The following is a 13,328-nucleotide window of genomic DNA, read 5'->3' as shown; positions in this document are numbered from 1 at the left end:
TCACTGAACCCAGCATGTCCAGCTTCAAAACCTTGGTCTTAATTATTAGGCCTCACTGTAGCTAGCTTCTAAGTTCCCTGGTGCATCATTTATTAAATCTGCATACACTAGAAAAAATACTACTGATTTGAAGACATAAACTTCACTTCTCTCACTATTGGGCTATATCAGGAGTTGGCAAACTTGTTCTATAAAGGGCCAGTAGTACATGCTTTAGGTTCCGTGGGCCAGGTGCTCTGTCACACCATTCATTCTCAAGTGGAAGCACAAAAGCAGCCAAAGATACTACCTAAATGCATGAGTGTGGCTGAGCTTCAATAGCATTTTATTTACAAATAATAGGCAGCAGGCTGGATTTGGCCTGCAGGCTGTAGCCTGCTGACATCTGATCTACAGCGAGAAGCAGTTTCCATTAACAAAACAGGACCAGCCATATATTCCTAAATTAGCCTTAGGAATTAGCCTAGAGATTTTCTTGTGTGTATGAGGGTGTGTTGTGGGGGAAGGCAATGGGAGGAGGATATTACTGAACAGTGTCACCCTTTAAACCAAGTGATGGAACAGAAGTTTTGGCAAAGGTAAGAAGATGCTGGTCAAAGTCCTGATGTTCCCTTGTGACTCTGTCTCCCAGACTGTACATGCTTTCTCTGCAGGGTTGGGTTCAGGTGTTTCATAACAAGCGTGTAGTTGACAAATCTCTCTTGCCTTGCCAGATCTGAACAATACGCTGAGCTTGTGTCTTGGCAGGAATCACTAAGGAAACAATTTCCTGGCTTATCAATAGCACTGGGCTTCCCCTAGAAAATAGGACAGGTGTGTGCATATGAGTGCCAGTCCTTATAGAGTCCAAGACCCAGAGACCACCTTAGGGAAGGACGCTGATAGACAAATCTAGTTTAATGCACTCATCAGACGGGGAAACTGAGACCCAGAGAGGGGAAGTGACTTCCCCAAAATGCAATCTCTAGTAGCCAAAGGAAAAAAGTAAAGGAAATATGAAGCAAGCTGCTGGGAAAAACCCCATCTTATATTCAGATACGGACCCTTGCATTTATTAACAGATTCTAGTCAACCCCTATCTGGCTTTCCCTGCCCTTTTCTACACCACCTCCTACATCTTGAGAAGTGCTTCTGAAACTTTATTGTGCATGTGAGGTATCTAGGGATTTTATTAAAATGCAGATTCAGATTCAGCTGGTCTGGGGTGGGGCCTGGGATTCTGCATTTCTTTCTAGGGGCTTGGCGATGCTGACATTGCTGGTCCATGGACTGAATCTTTAGTAGTGAGGGGATGAATTCCTGAGCCCATCATGACTAGGTTGGGGAAATGAAGTCTTGTCTCTACCATCTGATGCATTTGGCCACCATACTGCTGGTTCCCGCTGGTTAAGGAATGAGATCTGGTGCTTATGTGGCCAACGAGGCCCAACTTTCACCCTCTGTATCCTTTGTTGTTTGGTACGTAGGATTGAGTTGCATCTTGGGCTCTGTTCCTACACACAGTCTGTGTCCTGCCTGCTAATTTTTCCTAAGATACCAGATTCCATCTATGACTCATCTCTGGATGCTCTCCCATCACCAGGGTCTGGGTCTTGTGGTTCATGTCCTCAGCATGGAGTGAGGACTTGTATATTCTCATCAAGTCTCTCTCTGTACCGTGCAACCAGGGCTCTGTAACAGCGCGTCTGCAACACTATCACATCATTCATGACCACTGTCCTAAATTATTTGTCCCAAGCTACTTTGTTCACCTCATATGAAATTACTCCAACCATCCTGACTTCATACCTCATTAGCTGTTCAGGTTACAGCTTACTTCACTCTTTATATGAGCTTTTGTAGCTATAATTGACTCCTCTCCTGGTTGGTGACTTGAATTCTTTCTCTAGCTCTGCAGCCCTGAGTGAACATCCTCCAAGTCTCGTCCAACCCCTAGGATGCTTTGTCTCTGTATTCTCCTGGGGGTCTGCTGAACCTGTCCAATCTCATGGTGAATAGCGTCTGGCAATTGTTGGAGTCCTGATGTGATTGTACTGTTTTCTTCAAAGTCTCTAGAGTATATGACTCAGAACATCTCCTGTGACTTAAAATTTCTTCATTGTTATGACAGCCTGGCATAATAGACTTCTTCTTTCTCTCCATCTTTAGTTTTAATGTCTACATTAACAACACCTGAACCTGTCATATCCTCAGGGGTCTTGGCCTGCCACTCAGCTGCCCTCAGAGCCTCAGCATTTATCCCCATCCTGCCTGATCTTGGCTTCTTTCTTCCACCCACCTATCCTGATTACAAGCACTGGGCTCCTTCATTATGATTGGATGTCCTGTTCTACAAAGGGCCAAATCCAGCTGAGAAGAGGCATCACTGAAAAGCAAACATCTTTCAACACCAATGGAAAAATTTAAGCTGTGTCATAAGCTTGTCAGTTGCAATAGGGATTAATCTACAGGGCATAATTAGCCTGCAAATTAAACTGTATTAACTTTAACAGTGGCTACCACCAAGGGATTTAGGAAAACAGGCCACTTTAGCTATACCTCCCACTTGAAAAATTCACCCTCTAGGCCACCAGACACAACTGATTTTCATGTGGCTCAGATATAAAATCCATGATTCTTTGATCTGGAAAGGATGAAAAGTATCATTTAGCTTTGCCCAAAGCTTCTGTTTTCCAGATGGGAAAACTAAGGCCCAGAGTGAGTAATATTAATGATCATAAAAACACATAATGTTTGATAGTATATTATGTATCAGGTACTATTTGTGGTAAGCCTTTGGAATACATACATTCATTTTAATCCTTACTACGTAAGAAGTGGGTATTATTATTATCCCCAATTTGCAGAATGGAAACTGGTACAGGGGTGATTACGTGTCTAATTCAAGGTCACATAACTGATTAACGGTGGGACCAGGACTCAGACCCAGATCACTTAACCACAAGTCCAATATGCTTCTCTCATTTTTAAAATACTTACCCCCCTGCAGTCTAGATTTCTCTTTCTGCTTGTGAATTCCATAGACGGACAGGAGGGACAATTCTGATATTTTTTTCAACTTAGTCATGCTGTCCTCTGTGGCCCAGGAGGGTAAAGTGAAATTGTGAACACGCTGTAGCAAAGAAAAAGGAAGAAAATGTATATTTTTATTTCTGACTGTCCTCTTTATTGACTTTTTAATCCCCCTTCCCCCACAAAAAGTACTGGGTCCAGCCTTTCTTGGGAGAGAGGGAGAGTTCATGAAAGAGGAGACCAAAGTGAAGTAGCCTACAGAAGAATTAAGTGAGAGAGAAGTAAAAAAAAAAAAAAAAAAAAAGTAATGTGGCCACAACTTGGAATAGCTCAGATCAAACTGTAGTAAGGAAAAAAAAACCCCAAGACTTGAACCAAAAAGTGGGTTCTTTTTTTTATTGAAGACTCTTTTATAAGACCAACAAATCTTCCTTGAAACAGACGCTAATGATAAAGTGAAAATATTGGGAATGTTGCATGTGCTTGGGTCAATGAACTCTAACATGGAGGGGTGCAAACTGTGTCATTTGCTATCAAGACGGAACTATGAAAGTAATTGTCGTCCCCAGACACTCACAATGACCTCAAAATCAGAAGTGCATAGGAGTCATGTGGCTGGTCAGAATTTTGCCCCAAGATTCAGTGAACTGGCTAGGAAAACAGGATTATAGAGTTTTCCTTTGGCCAGCAGGTGGAGAATGGTGATTGAGAAAAACATCATGAAGCCCTGAAAAAATAGTAATTTATCTAGCTAAAAAGGTTATTTCACATGCATTGTATAGCAAAAGAGAAATTCTTTCTTGATAAACCAATTTTAATAGCCTGGCTTAAAGTTGGCTTGCTTATTTCTATATCCAGAAATCAGGTAATTTTTTTTCTTCTTTCTGTACAACAGTATTGCTTTATTCATTAAAGTCTATTTAATGAAATGGAGCCCAGCGTTCCTGAGTGACTGAAAAATAAGTAAGTGGTAAGGCACAGAAAAAGCAATTTTGCCTAAATTTTCCTTTTTTTTTTAAGATTTTCTTTTTTTTTTTGATGTGAACCAGTTTTAAAGTCTTTATTGAATTTGTTACAATATTGCTTCTGTTTCATGTTTTGGTTTTTTGGCCGCGAGTCTTGTGGGATCTTACTTCTCCAACCAGGGATCGAACCCACACCTCCTGCATTGGAAGGCAAAGTCTTAACCACTGGACCACCAGGGAAGTCACTGCTTATAATTTTCTAAAGGGTGAATACATAAATAAGAAAGAGAAGAAGTCAGAATTTTTAAGTTAATATAAAGAAGTCTTGACTTATGTTTCAATGTCAAAGGAAGTCTAAATAATACATCTGTATAAAAGCAAAAGAAAATGTATTCATCTGTTTCAAAATAGGCATAAGTCATAAAATCAGATTGAAAGTTAATCTTTGATATTTTTTCTTTTACCTCACAAAATAAAGGGTCGTAGACTTTACTCCAAATTCCAAAAAGGTCCTGGTTATGGTATCCTGTAAATTTTGGCAAGATTTCTATAAAATCCTGAAACACACACAGAGGGAAAAAAGTTTTACACCAGGGTCTCTCGACTTGGGCATTATTGATATTTGGGCTGGATACTTCTTTGCTGTGGGGCTGCCCTGTGCACTGTAGGATGCTCAGCAGCATCCCTGGCCTCTACCCACTAGATGCCACATCATCCTTAGTCCTCAGTTGCAACAACCCAAAATGTCTCCAGACATTGACAAAGGGTCCCTGTGAGGCAAATTTGCCCCCACTGAGAACTGCTTTTCTTCACATGAAAGTGCATCAGTAATACTGGCTATGATAATGCCAACCCAAAGATTTTTACAAATGCTAATTGATCATTTCTTATTATTACATTAAAAATGTGGGCACCTGCTGGCTTACTGCCACATGTTCCTGGTTTGTTCTGGAATCAGACTGAAGTACACTGCCTCAAATTCATCTTGGAAGTAGGTGAAGTATAACTCACATGTAAATGAGTGGAAGGTGAGAAGGGAAAGAATGTCTCAGACCAAAGCACTCCAGGAAAACACAACAGAAACTGGGTCTCTGGGTATCTGTCTATAAATGTGGGATTTGGATGGGATGCAAACATTTCTCTAGGTTCTGTATTATTTTTGGATTGTCATGGTAATGAGACCCATTGGTCAGCTGTCTGCCTGATGAATTGGTAGCAATTTCTGGGAAGACTTTGGAAGATACTGTTTGTCTGATGAATAAATTTTCTAGGAAAATATAATTTGCTAATATTAACCCAAATGGATTTCCATAAAGTAAACAGAAATAATTATTAAAGAGCCCACAACCTCCCCCAACAAAACAAAACAAAACAAAACAAAACAAAACAAAAGCTCCAGAGCCAGATAATTTTTTTGGGAAATTCTACCAAGCTTTGTGCTATTTTAACTGACCTGGAGCATAAAAAAAGAAAGAAAACTTCCAAAAAATTTGTATAAGCATTGATACTGACAAAGACTGACCAGAAAAGAAAACTATTGTCCAAAGTTACTTTGAATATCAGTGCAAAAAGTCTAGGTAAAATATTAACAGATAATTCAATATCATACTTAAAAAAAAGGGGGCTTGAATCGAGACATGTAAAGATAGTTCAATAATAGTAAATCTATGAATATAATTAATCTTAGTAATTGATCCAAGAGAAAAATAACTTGATTTTACTAAAAATGTTGAAAAGACCTTTCAAAAAATTAAATATCAATATTGACAAAAACACTCAAGAAAATAAGAAAGATAGCTAATTCCTTAACTTGATAAAAATATATCTATTTGGTCCAAAAGCCAGAGTGCTTAATAGGGAAATACTTCTAAAATCAGGAATAAGACAAGGATACCCACTACCAATACTATTATGTAATACTGGACTGTAAGTACTGGCCAGTACAAATAGGCAAAAGAAATCAGAGGTATAAATATTGGAAAAGTAGATGTAAGCCATGATTTTTTGCAGATATTATAAGCCTGGAACAAACTTAAAAAAATATATAAAGACCTATATAAAGAAAACCTTAAAACAATCTTGAAGATAAGAACAAATAGGAAAATGTATCATGTTCTTGGAAAGGAAGACTCAACAAATTTGCAACAAAGTTGCAAATTCTCCCTAAGTTAATTTATACATTTAATATAACCCCAACAAAAATACTGAAAAGTTAAATGAAAACATACCCATGAAAACTCAGAAAAAGTAGAGAATGAGGGAGAGAATATGTAATATGCTTTAAATATTAAAGCATATAAAATTCGTAATAATTATAACAGTGTGGTTTTGGCTAATAAAATGAAAGAATAATTAAAAAGAATAAAAATTCTAGAAATAGACCTTACACATATGGGAATTTTAATATGTAACAGCTCAAATTAGTGGGGAAAAGATGAACTACTCAATAAACAGTGATAGAGCAATTAGGTAATCTTCTGGAAAAAACTTCAGCAGGATACATACCTCACACCTAACACCAGTATAAACCGTAAATGGGTCCAATATGTAAATGTAAAAATGAAGCTATAGTAGAATTAGAAGACAGCATTGCAGACTTCCTTTATTACCCAGGAGTGGTGAAGGCTTTTCTAAATATACAAACCATAGATGGCTATATCTGCACACTTACAACCATGTGGCAAAAACGCTGTAAACAAGTCAATAGGCAAACAATAAAAAGAGGGCCATTTGTATCTCAGAAAAAAAAAAAAAAGTTACGAGAGAGAAAGCTCCTAAAACTTTATAAAAAGAAGAAAACCAATAACCCAAAAGAAAAATGGTCAAGGGATATGAACAGAATAGGAAATACAAATGGCTTTTAACTAGACGAAGATACCCAAAGCTCACTCATCATAAGAGAAAAGTGCTACAGCACAGTGTTCTATAATAGTGATGATACTGGTCTTTCTTGTCTCATTCCTGATTTTGGAGGGGATGCCTCTAGTGATACCATCTTTCACTTACAGATTGGCAAATATCCTCATAGTTGTCTACACACTGTTGGGAAGGCTGTGGAGAAACAGGCACTCTTATGTATTTCTGATGGGAGTAGAAATTGGTATAACCTCATTGAAGGGTAATTTGATAATATTCAAATTGTCCCAGAATTTCCACTATTTCTGCATACCACTAAATAACACTTTTTTTTTAACCTTATAAGGATGCAGCCTCTTTTGGAATTCCTCTGATTTCAAAGTCTTCCTCTCAAGTTCTTGAAAACGAGAGCAGTTCCTGAAAGGCAGGTATAGCAACTGAGGAAAAAGAGAAATCGTAAATCTTTTATTAGTCAAAAGAACTAATGAAGCTGCAGCCATTAGGTATAAAGTGACCTGAGTAAAAGATTCAAATGTGTTTTGAGCTGAATGGAATTCTAAAATTGAGGAAAAAGAGATAAATGATCTGCAGGTCTTAAATAGTAGGATATATACCCAGAACTCAAAAGCTTTCTTTTTCATTTCATGAACTTGCCTAAATAGAACTGTGCTATTGGTAAATATTCACACTTCCCGGGTTTCCCTGTGAAATGATAACAATAATCTTGCTTCCTTCCAGACCTCTTTCATTTCTAGCACTAGATGCACATCTATGTGCATGCGTGTGCACACACACACACACACACAAACACAAACACAAGTATAGAGAAATGAATTAGAGGTTCCAGAAAGAATCTTTAGAGATCGATTAACCATTCACTGAAATATGTTCTTGCAAATTTGCAGACTGTTAAAATAAGGGAACATAATAAACACATAGAAAAATATATGTGAAAACCTATTATAAGGACAAAATGATCATCCAAAAATGAGTTTAAATTTGACAATCTTTTGTAGTTTTAATTATAATCTATTGGCTGGTGACTCCCAAGTTCATTTTGTTGCTCTTACTTTCCATCTGAGCTAGTCCTGTATTTTCAGCCTTTGGTGGATATCACCAGTTGGATGTTCTCTTCATCCTCAAATTTGACATGTACAAACCTGAACTCCACTTCTTCATTTTTTAACCATTTCCTTTTTGTAATCTCTCTACTTTTGCCAATGACGAAATTTATCATCCTGCTTCATGGACTAATCACTTTTGCCTGTCTACTTTCAAAACACAGTTGACCTTGAACAATACAGAGGTTAGGGCTGTTAACACACACACAGTTGAAAATCTGGGTGTAACTTCACAGTCTGTATCCACTGTTCCGCATCTGGGGGAGTCGACCAACTGGGGATCATGTAGTACTGTAGTACAAATTTATTGAAAAAATTCGCATATAAGTGGACCCATGTAGTTGAAACCCTCGTTGATCAAGAGACAACTGTATATCCAAAATAGATCCCTTTTCTTTACCTTCATTGTCCCCTCCCAGTCCAGACCACCATAATCTGTGTTTCAACTACTGTAAGAGCTTCCTATGTGATCAGTTTGCATCACACAGCAACTACACTAATCCTTTTTATTTTATTTTTGTAAATGCTAGTATCAATATTTTAAAACCATCAATCAGATCGTGCCATTCTGTAGTTTATAACTTTCACTGGCTTTCCATTTTACTTGGAATAAAATCCAAACTCAGGCCCTAGTGACCTTTTTGTCCTGCTTTCCTACTGCTGCCCCCTCACTTACTCCTCTCCAGCAACACTGGGGGCCTCCTTGCTGTCCCCTGAACACACAGGCTGGGGGTCTCTGTGTTCCCTGCCTGAGACACTCCCCCCACTTCAGCTCTTCTAGACATCCTGCCCAGCCACTATCACATTACCTTGTTTTATTGCCTTCAAGGAACTCACTGCCATTTGAAATTATTGTATTTATTTTCTTCTTTATCATCCTATCATTCCTATAAAATATAAACTCGAGGATATCCAGGGTCTTGTCTATCTTGTTCACTGCTGTGTTTTCAAAGTCTAGAACAGGGCCTGGCATATTAGTACCTACTCAAAAACCATTTTTTTAAAAAATAAGTTGCTTCTTTGTCACCTTCTTCTGTGTCACCTTGTCTTACCTAGCCTTCCTTCCCCTAATGTCTTTACCATCTAATTTCAGGCCTTCACTTCCTCACTCCTGCATGACTTCAACAGTTGTTTTCAGAGGGCTCAGTATCTTCCCTCCAAGCCACTGTCAGACAAATGCCCCAAAGCACTGCTCATTGTGTGTGTGCACAGTACTGAGGGAGGTACACAGTTTTTTCTACGTCTCCTGCTTTACATCTAAATTTCCCTGCCTGGCTTTCACAATTTTCCATAGGAGAAATGACACTGTTGAGGGAAAAAGCACAGGACTGTTCATTTAAAGGTCTAGGTTTTAATGAATTACTTAACCTTTCTAAACTTTAGTTTTCTCATCCTACATAGTGAATCAGGCTGAAAATGGAATAATCACCTAAATGTCTGTCCAGAATTTTGCAGGTTACAAAGTCATTTCCTTTTCTTAACTGAGTTGGTTTTCACAAATCCCTGTGAAGAATTTAGGTGGGTACTGTTGTTCCCATTTTACAGAAAAGGAAACTGAGGTGCAGGGAAGTTACTCAAGGTCAAGTACCTGAAGTGGTAGGTGGCTCTCAGACTCAGGTTTTCCCAGCTTTAAATTCAGCCCTCCTACATTACGCTGCCTTTCTCTCAAGATTCCATCTGGTTATTAAATTTGGATTCTCTAACCTGTGCCCAACACACTTATTCAGTCTTATTTTCATTCTTTCTAAATATGAACTCTGGACACAGAAGGGCAAGCACTCTACCTTGACTCAAAGCTAAGCTTTTGGGCTGCCTTGCTCTCCTTTCCTACCCTCCTCCAAGATCTGGTTCAAGTTCTCACTCTGTCTATGAAGGCTTGAATGACTGCCCTTTGGTAGCTCTGAGTATGTCTTATTCTCTGAATTCCTCCAGCATGTGCAGCTTGTTCTTGAAATCATTGCCCACCACTTGCATTGTATTCTACACATTTCACAAGTGTGAATCTTTTTCCATCAAATGGATTATAAATTAGGGAAGAAAACTGGCCTCATATTTCCCTTCTTTTTCTGTATAGCAGTTAGCAAAGTTCTAGGAATAACTTTGGTTGATTGATTGATTTTGTTAAATTTCCTGGTTGATGTTAGAGAGAATTGTTTTCATCTTAGTGAGTAGTAGCAGGAAGCCACAGGTAGACAATCTTGCTTGTTTCTTTCCCCCTCTTCCTCACTCTCCATTTTTCTTCCTCTTCTAATAGCACCTCATTCTCTTTACTATGTAATTTAATCATTATCTTTCAAGATTAAAGGTTAAACAGCTACCCTGGTCTATATTGGCTAAATTTGGTGCTTCCATCCAGTCTTTATCTTTGTAGAAAAGGCTGTGGTAAAAGTGAAATTTTTTCTTTTTGGAAGAAAATATTCACAAGCTCCTAAGAACACTGATAATCATAATGATTCCCTTCTGATTCTGTGATGGAAAGAGACATAAATAAATCTTTCCTGTCTTTTCAGGAAACAGCAGAAAATTTGACTGGAGTAGATTTACCTAGAGTGAGGTTGACAGGGTTAAGCTGTTTCTACAAAGCACTTGGAAAAATTCTTAAGTCACCAGTTTCAGCAATTAAGCCAGATTTCTTGGTAACCCACCCCAGAGCTCTCTGAGCAACATTCTAAGTCTGGTAGTCATGCTAAGCCTCAGTCATAAAGAGAGGAGATTGTCATGTTATAATGTGACTGCAGGGGAATTAGGAAGGGTTCCTTGTCCCAAACTATTTCCTTCACACAGTCCTAAATTCCACATCTGGAAGATTAGTTAGATTTATTTATTACTATTTAAAAAAATAGCGATTTCTCTGAAAAGATAAAAGAGTTCTTGGTCAGTCCCACCTAGTGTAAATAAATTTGAGAATTTCTCTCAAACAACCTCATTTAGGCAACTTGGTTTATGGTACTTGTTCTCAGACTTGGCTGTCCACTAGAATCATCTAGGGAGATTTTTAAAAAGTACTGATGCCTGGGTCCCACCTTCAGAGATTCTGATTTATTATGGCATGTGCCCTGGGCATCAGGATTTTTAAAAATTTCCAGGTGATTCTAACAGGCAGCTAACTTTGAGAACCACTAGTTTACACTAAAGGAAACTGCTCTGGAATGAGATCAGCCTGGTTCTAGTCTAAGTAGTGATGTTTATCAGCTGTGTGACTTTGGATCTATTTTGTTTGACTTCTCTGAGCACTCTTTTCCCTGGCTGGAAAAGAAGGACAATAATATTGTCCATTCAAGGTTGTTATGAAAGGTAAATATGATGACACATATAACGTGTTGGGCACTAATTATGTAATTAGATCTTTCTTTTTGACCCTGCCTAGGAATAGGGATTGCCAAAATTTGAAAGACTTGCAAAACAAAGTGGATAATAAAGCTCTAAAGAGAAATTCTGTTCCTACTCCCTCCTGTTAGGACTTTCTATGTCCTTTGCACCTTTATTTAGGAAAGAATTAAGACTGCACAGCCCATGAAGTGTCCAGACTCCCAACTCCACAAGTCCTGAGCAGCCTTCCTTTCTTCTTCCAGAACCAATGAAATCCCCCTGTTTTCCATAATACTGACCCGATCTTCAGAAATAGGGACTGTGTGCACCGGGATGGGCTGCCAGGGTAGGCTGGGATTCCAGACGCTGATACCTTCTGGGGAAAATAGGGCTGCAAGGTTTGTCATAGCACTCATCAAAGTCCGGTCAATATCCGTGCTTCGAACATAAACCTAGAGTGGGAAAATCAAAGCAGAATCCAATTGAGAGGAATTGTGGGTTTTTTTCCTATGGAGCTAATAGTGTATTTGAGAAAGGGCAGGACACCTACACCAAAATATTAGCAGACATTGTGGTAGCATCATGATCATAATACCTATTATGGAAGAGACAGTATTATGAGCATGCCATGGCATAAAACAACCTGGTATGCCAACAGCTGAATTGGCAAAAGAGACCAATCAAGTGGTGGCTACTTGCCAAGCCTAAGTATTTACCGTAGGTGTCCATGTTGGACTTACTTATATTCATACCTTTTTTTTTAAGGAGTACATTTGTAAACAAGACATCTGACTTTTATAAGTTCTTTGAGAAACAGGGAACTTTTACAAATACATTATGCTAAATTATTTCAAGGGGCAAAGTTCCCACTATTAGCTTCCCAACTTACCTGTTCGTGTCTATAGGACTTGTTCAAGAATTTTTCATATCGTTTCCTTATATATTGTCCAAGTTCATAATGTTGCTCCATGCCCAGCTATGGGAACAAATAAAAGCAAAAATTAGTGAAAGTAAGTTCTGTGAAGCTATGTGTCTCATCTCTCCTCATTGATTATGTAGAGTGAACAATGGTGTACTTTAATAGTTACACAATAACAACACATTTTTAAATGAAAACAGGAAAAGAGAGCTGTAATCTTTCATCATGACTCCCTGAGAAAACTCAATTCATTGTCATTAACAGTTAACATAGAGCCTTGTACAGTTAATAACTGGTGATTGATCTAAGTAAATGGTTCATCTCTGGTGTGGTAGAGCATTCAATGGTTCATTTTTGTGGCAGAGAATTTCAAGGGCTGGTTACCATGTGGAAGAAATTCAACTATCTGATAAGAGGTTGGACTTGATGAATCTAAAGATCACTTTCAACCTCTGGGTGCAATGATTTATTATCTGCACATTTCATTTATGTCTGGTTCATGAAAAACTAGAGCCTGTTACTCAAAGTGTGGTCTGTGGATCAGCAATATTAGCATCACTTGGGAGTATGTTAGAAACCAAATTCTTGGGCCCCACCCTTGACCTACTAAATCAGAATCGTTGGGGGTGGAGCTCAGGAATCTGTTTTTAACAAGCTCATTAAGATTCTGTTGGCAATTAATCGTTGAGAAGCATTGCCTTAGCTCATTGATCCTCAAGCATTACTGTGCGTCAGAAGCAAAATTATCTAGGGTGCTTGTTGAAATGCAGATTCTTCAGCATTTCCCCCCAGAGATTCCAGCTCATTGGATCCTGGGTGTAGCCCTGGAACCTGCATTTTAACAAGTGCCCTGAGTGATTCAGATCCATGTAGTAGAGCACCATACTTTGGGAAACATTGCATTCTAGTCTGTCTCTAATCCAGAGCCTCGCCAGAGCTTCAGGAGTCAGAAAAGATGTGATCACTGTGGCTTCTGCTTGGTCCCACTCCCTCATTTGCTTGTCACTCCTGGCTACCCTTCTAGATGGGAAAAGAGGTAGGAAAAGAATAATGTGTGCTTTGAGGTTTGTGCATTTCCTGAATGACCTGGATAGCTGAAGAAGCAGGTACTTTGGGTATAATTTGTTGTTCTAACTTAAAGCTAAC

At 38.6% G+C, this 13,328-nt stretch overlaps 1 protein-coding gene across 2 annotated transcripts in view; it reads right to left on the bottom strand.

The window, feature by feature from the left end:
- The window catches only part of ACP3 (acid phosphatase 3), a 37,375-nt gene that overhangs the window by 8,098 nt on the left and 15,949 nt on the right, over positions 1 to 13,328 (bottom strand). For both annotated transcript variants that reach the window (XM_007180936.2, XM_007180937.2), the window contains exons 3-7: positions 12,153 to 12,239; positions 11,563 to 11,715; positions 7,172 to 7,270; positions 4,442 to 4,534; positions 2,980 to 3,112 (exon numbers count right to left, since the gene is read on the bottom strand). In XM_007180936.2, the coding sequence (XP_007180998.1) occupies positions 2,980 to 3,112; positions 4,442 to 4,534; positions 7,172 to 7,270; positions 11,563 to 11,715; positions 12,153 to 12,239 (565 nt within the window). The remainder of the gene's footprint in view (positions 1 to 2,979; positions 3,113 to 4,441; positions 4,535 to 7,171; positions 7,271 to 11,562; positions 11,716 to 12,152; positions 12,240 to 13,328) is intronic.

This window comes from Balaenoptera acutorostrata, chromosome 4 (genome assembly GCF_949987535.1).
Source record: "Balaenoptera acutorostrata chromosome 4, mBalAcu1.1, whole genome shotgun sequence".
In the NCBI taxonomy this organism is placed as follows: domain Eukaryota; kingdom Metazoa; phylum Chordata; class Mammalia; order Artiodactyla; family Balaenopteridae; genus Balaenoptera; species Balaenoptera acutorostrata.
Note: the sequence above shows the minus strand (reverse complement) of the source record. Positions and strands in the feature narration are given on the sequence as shown.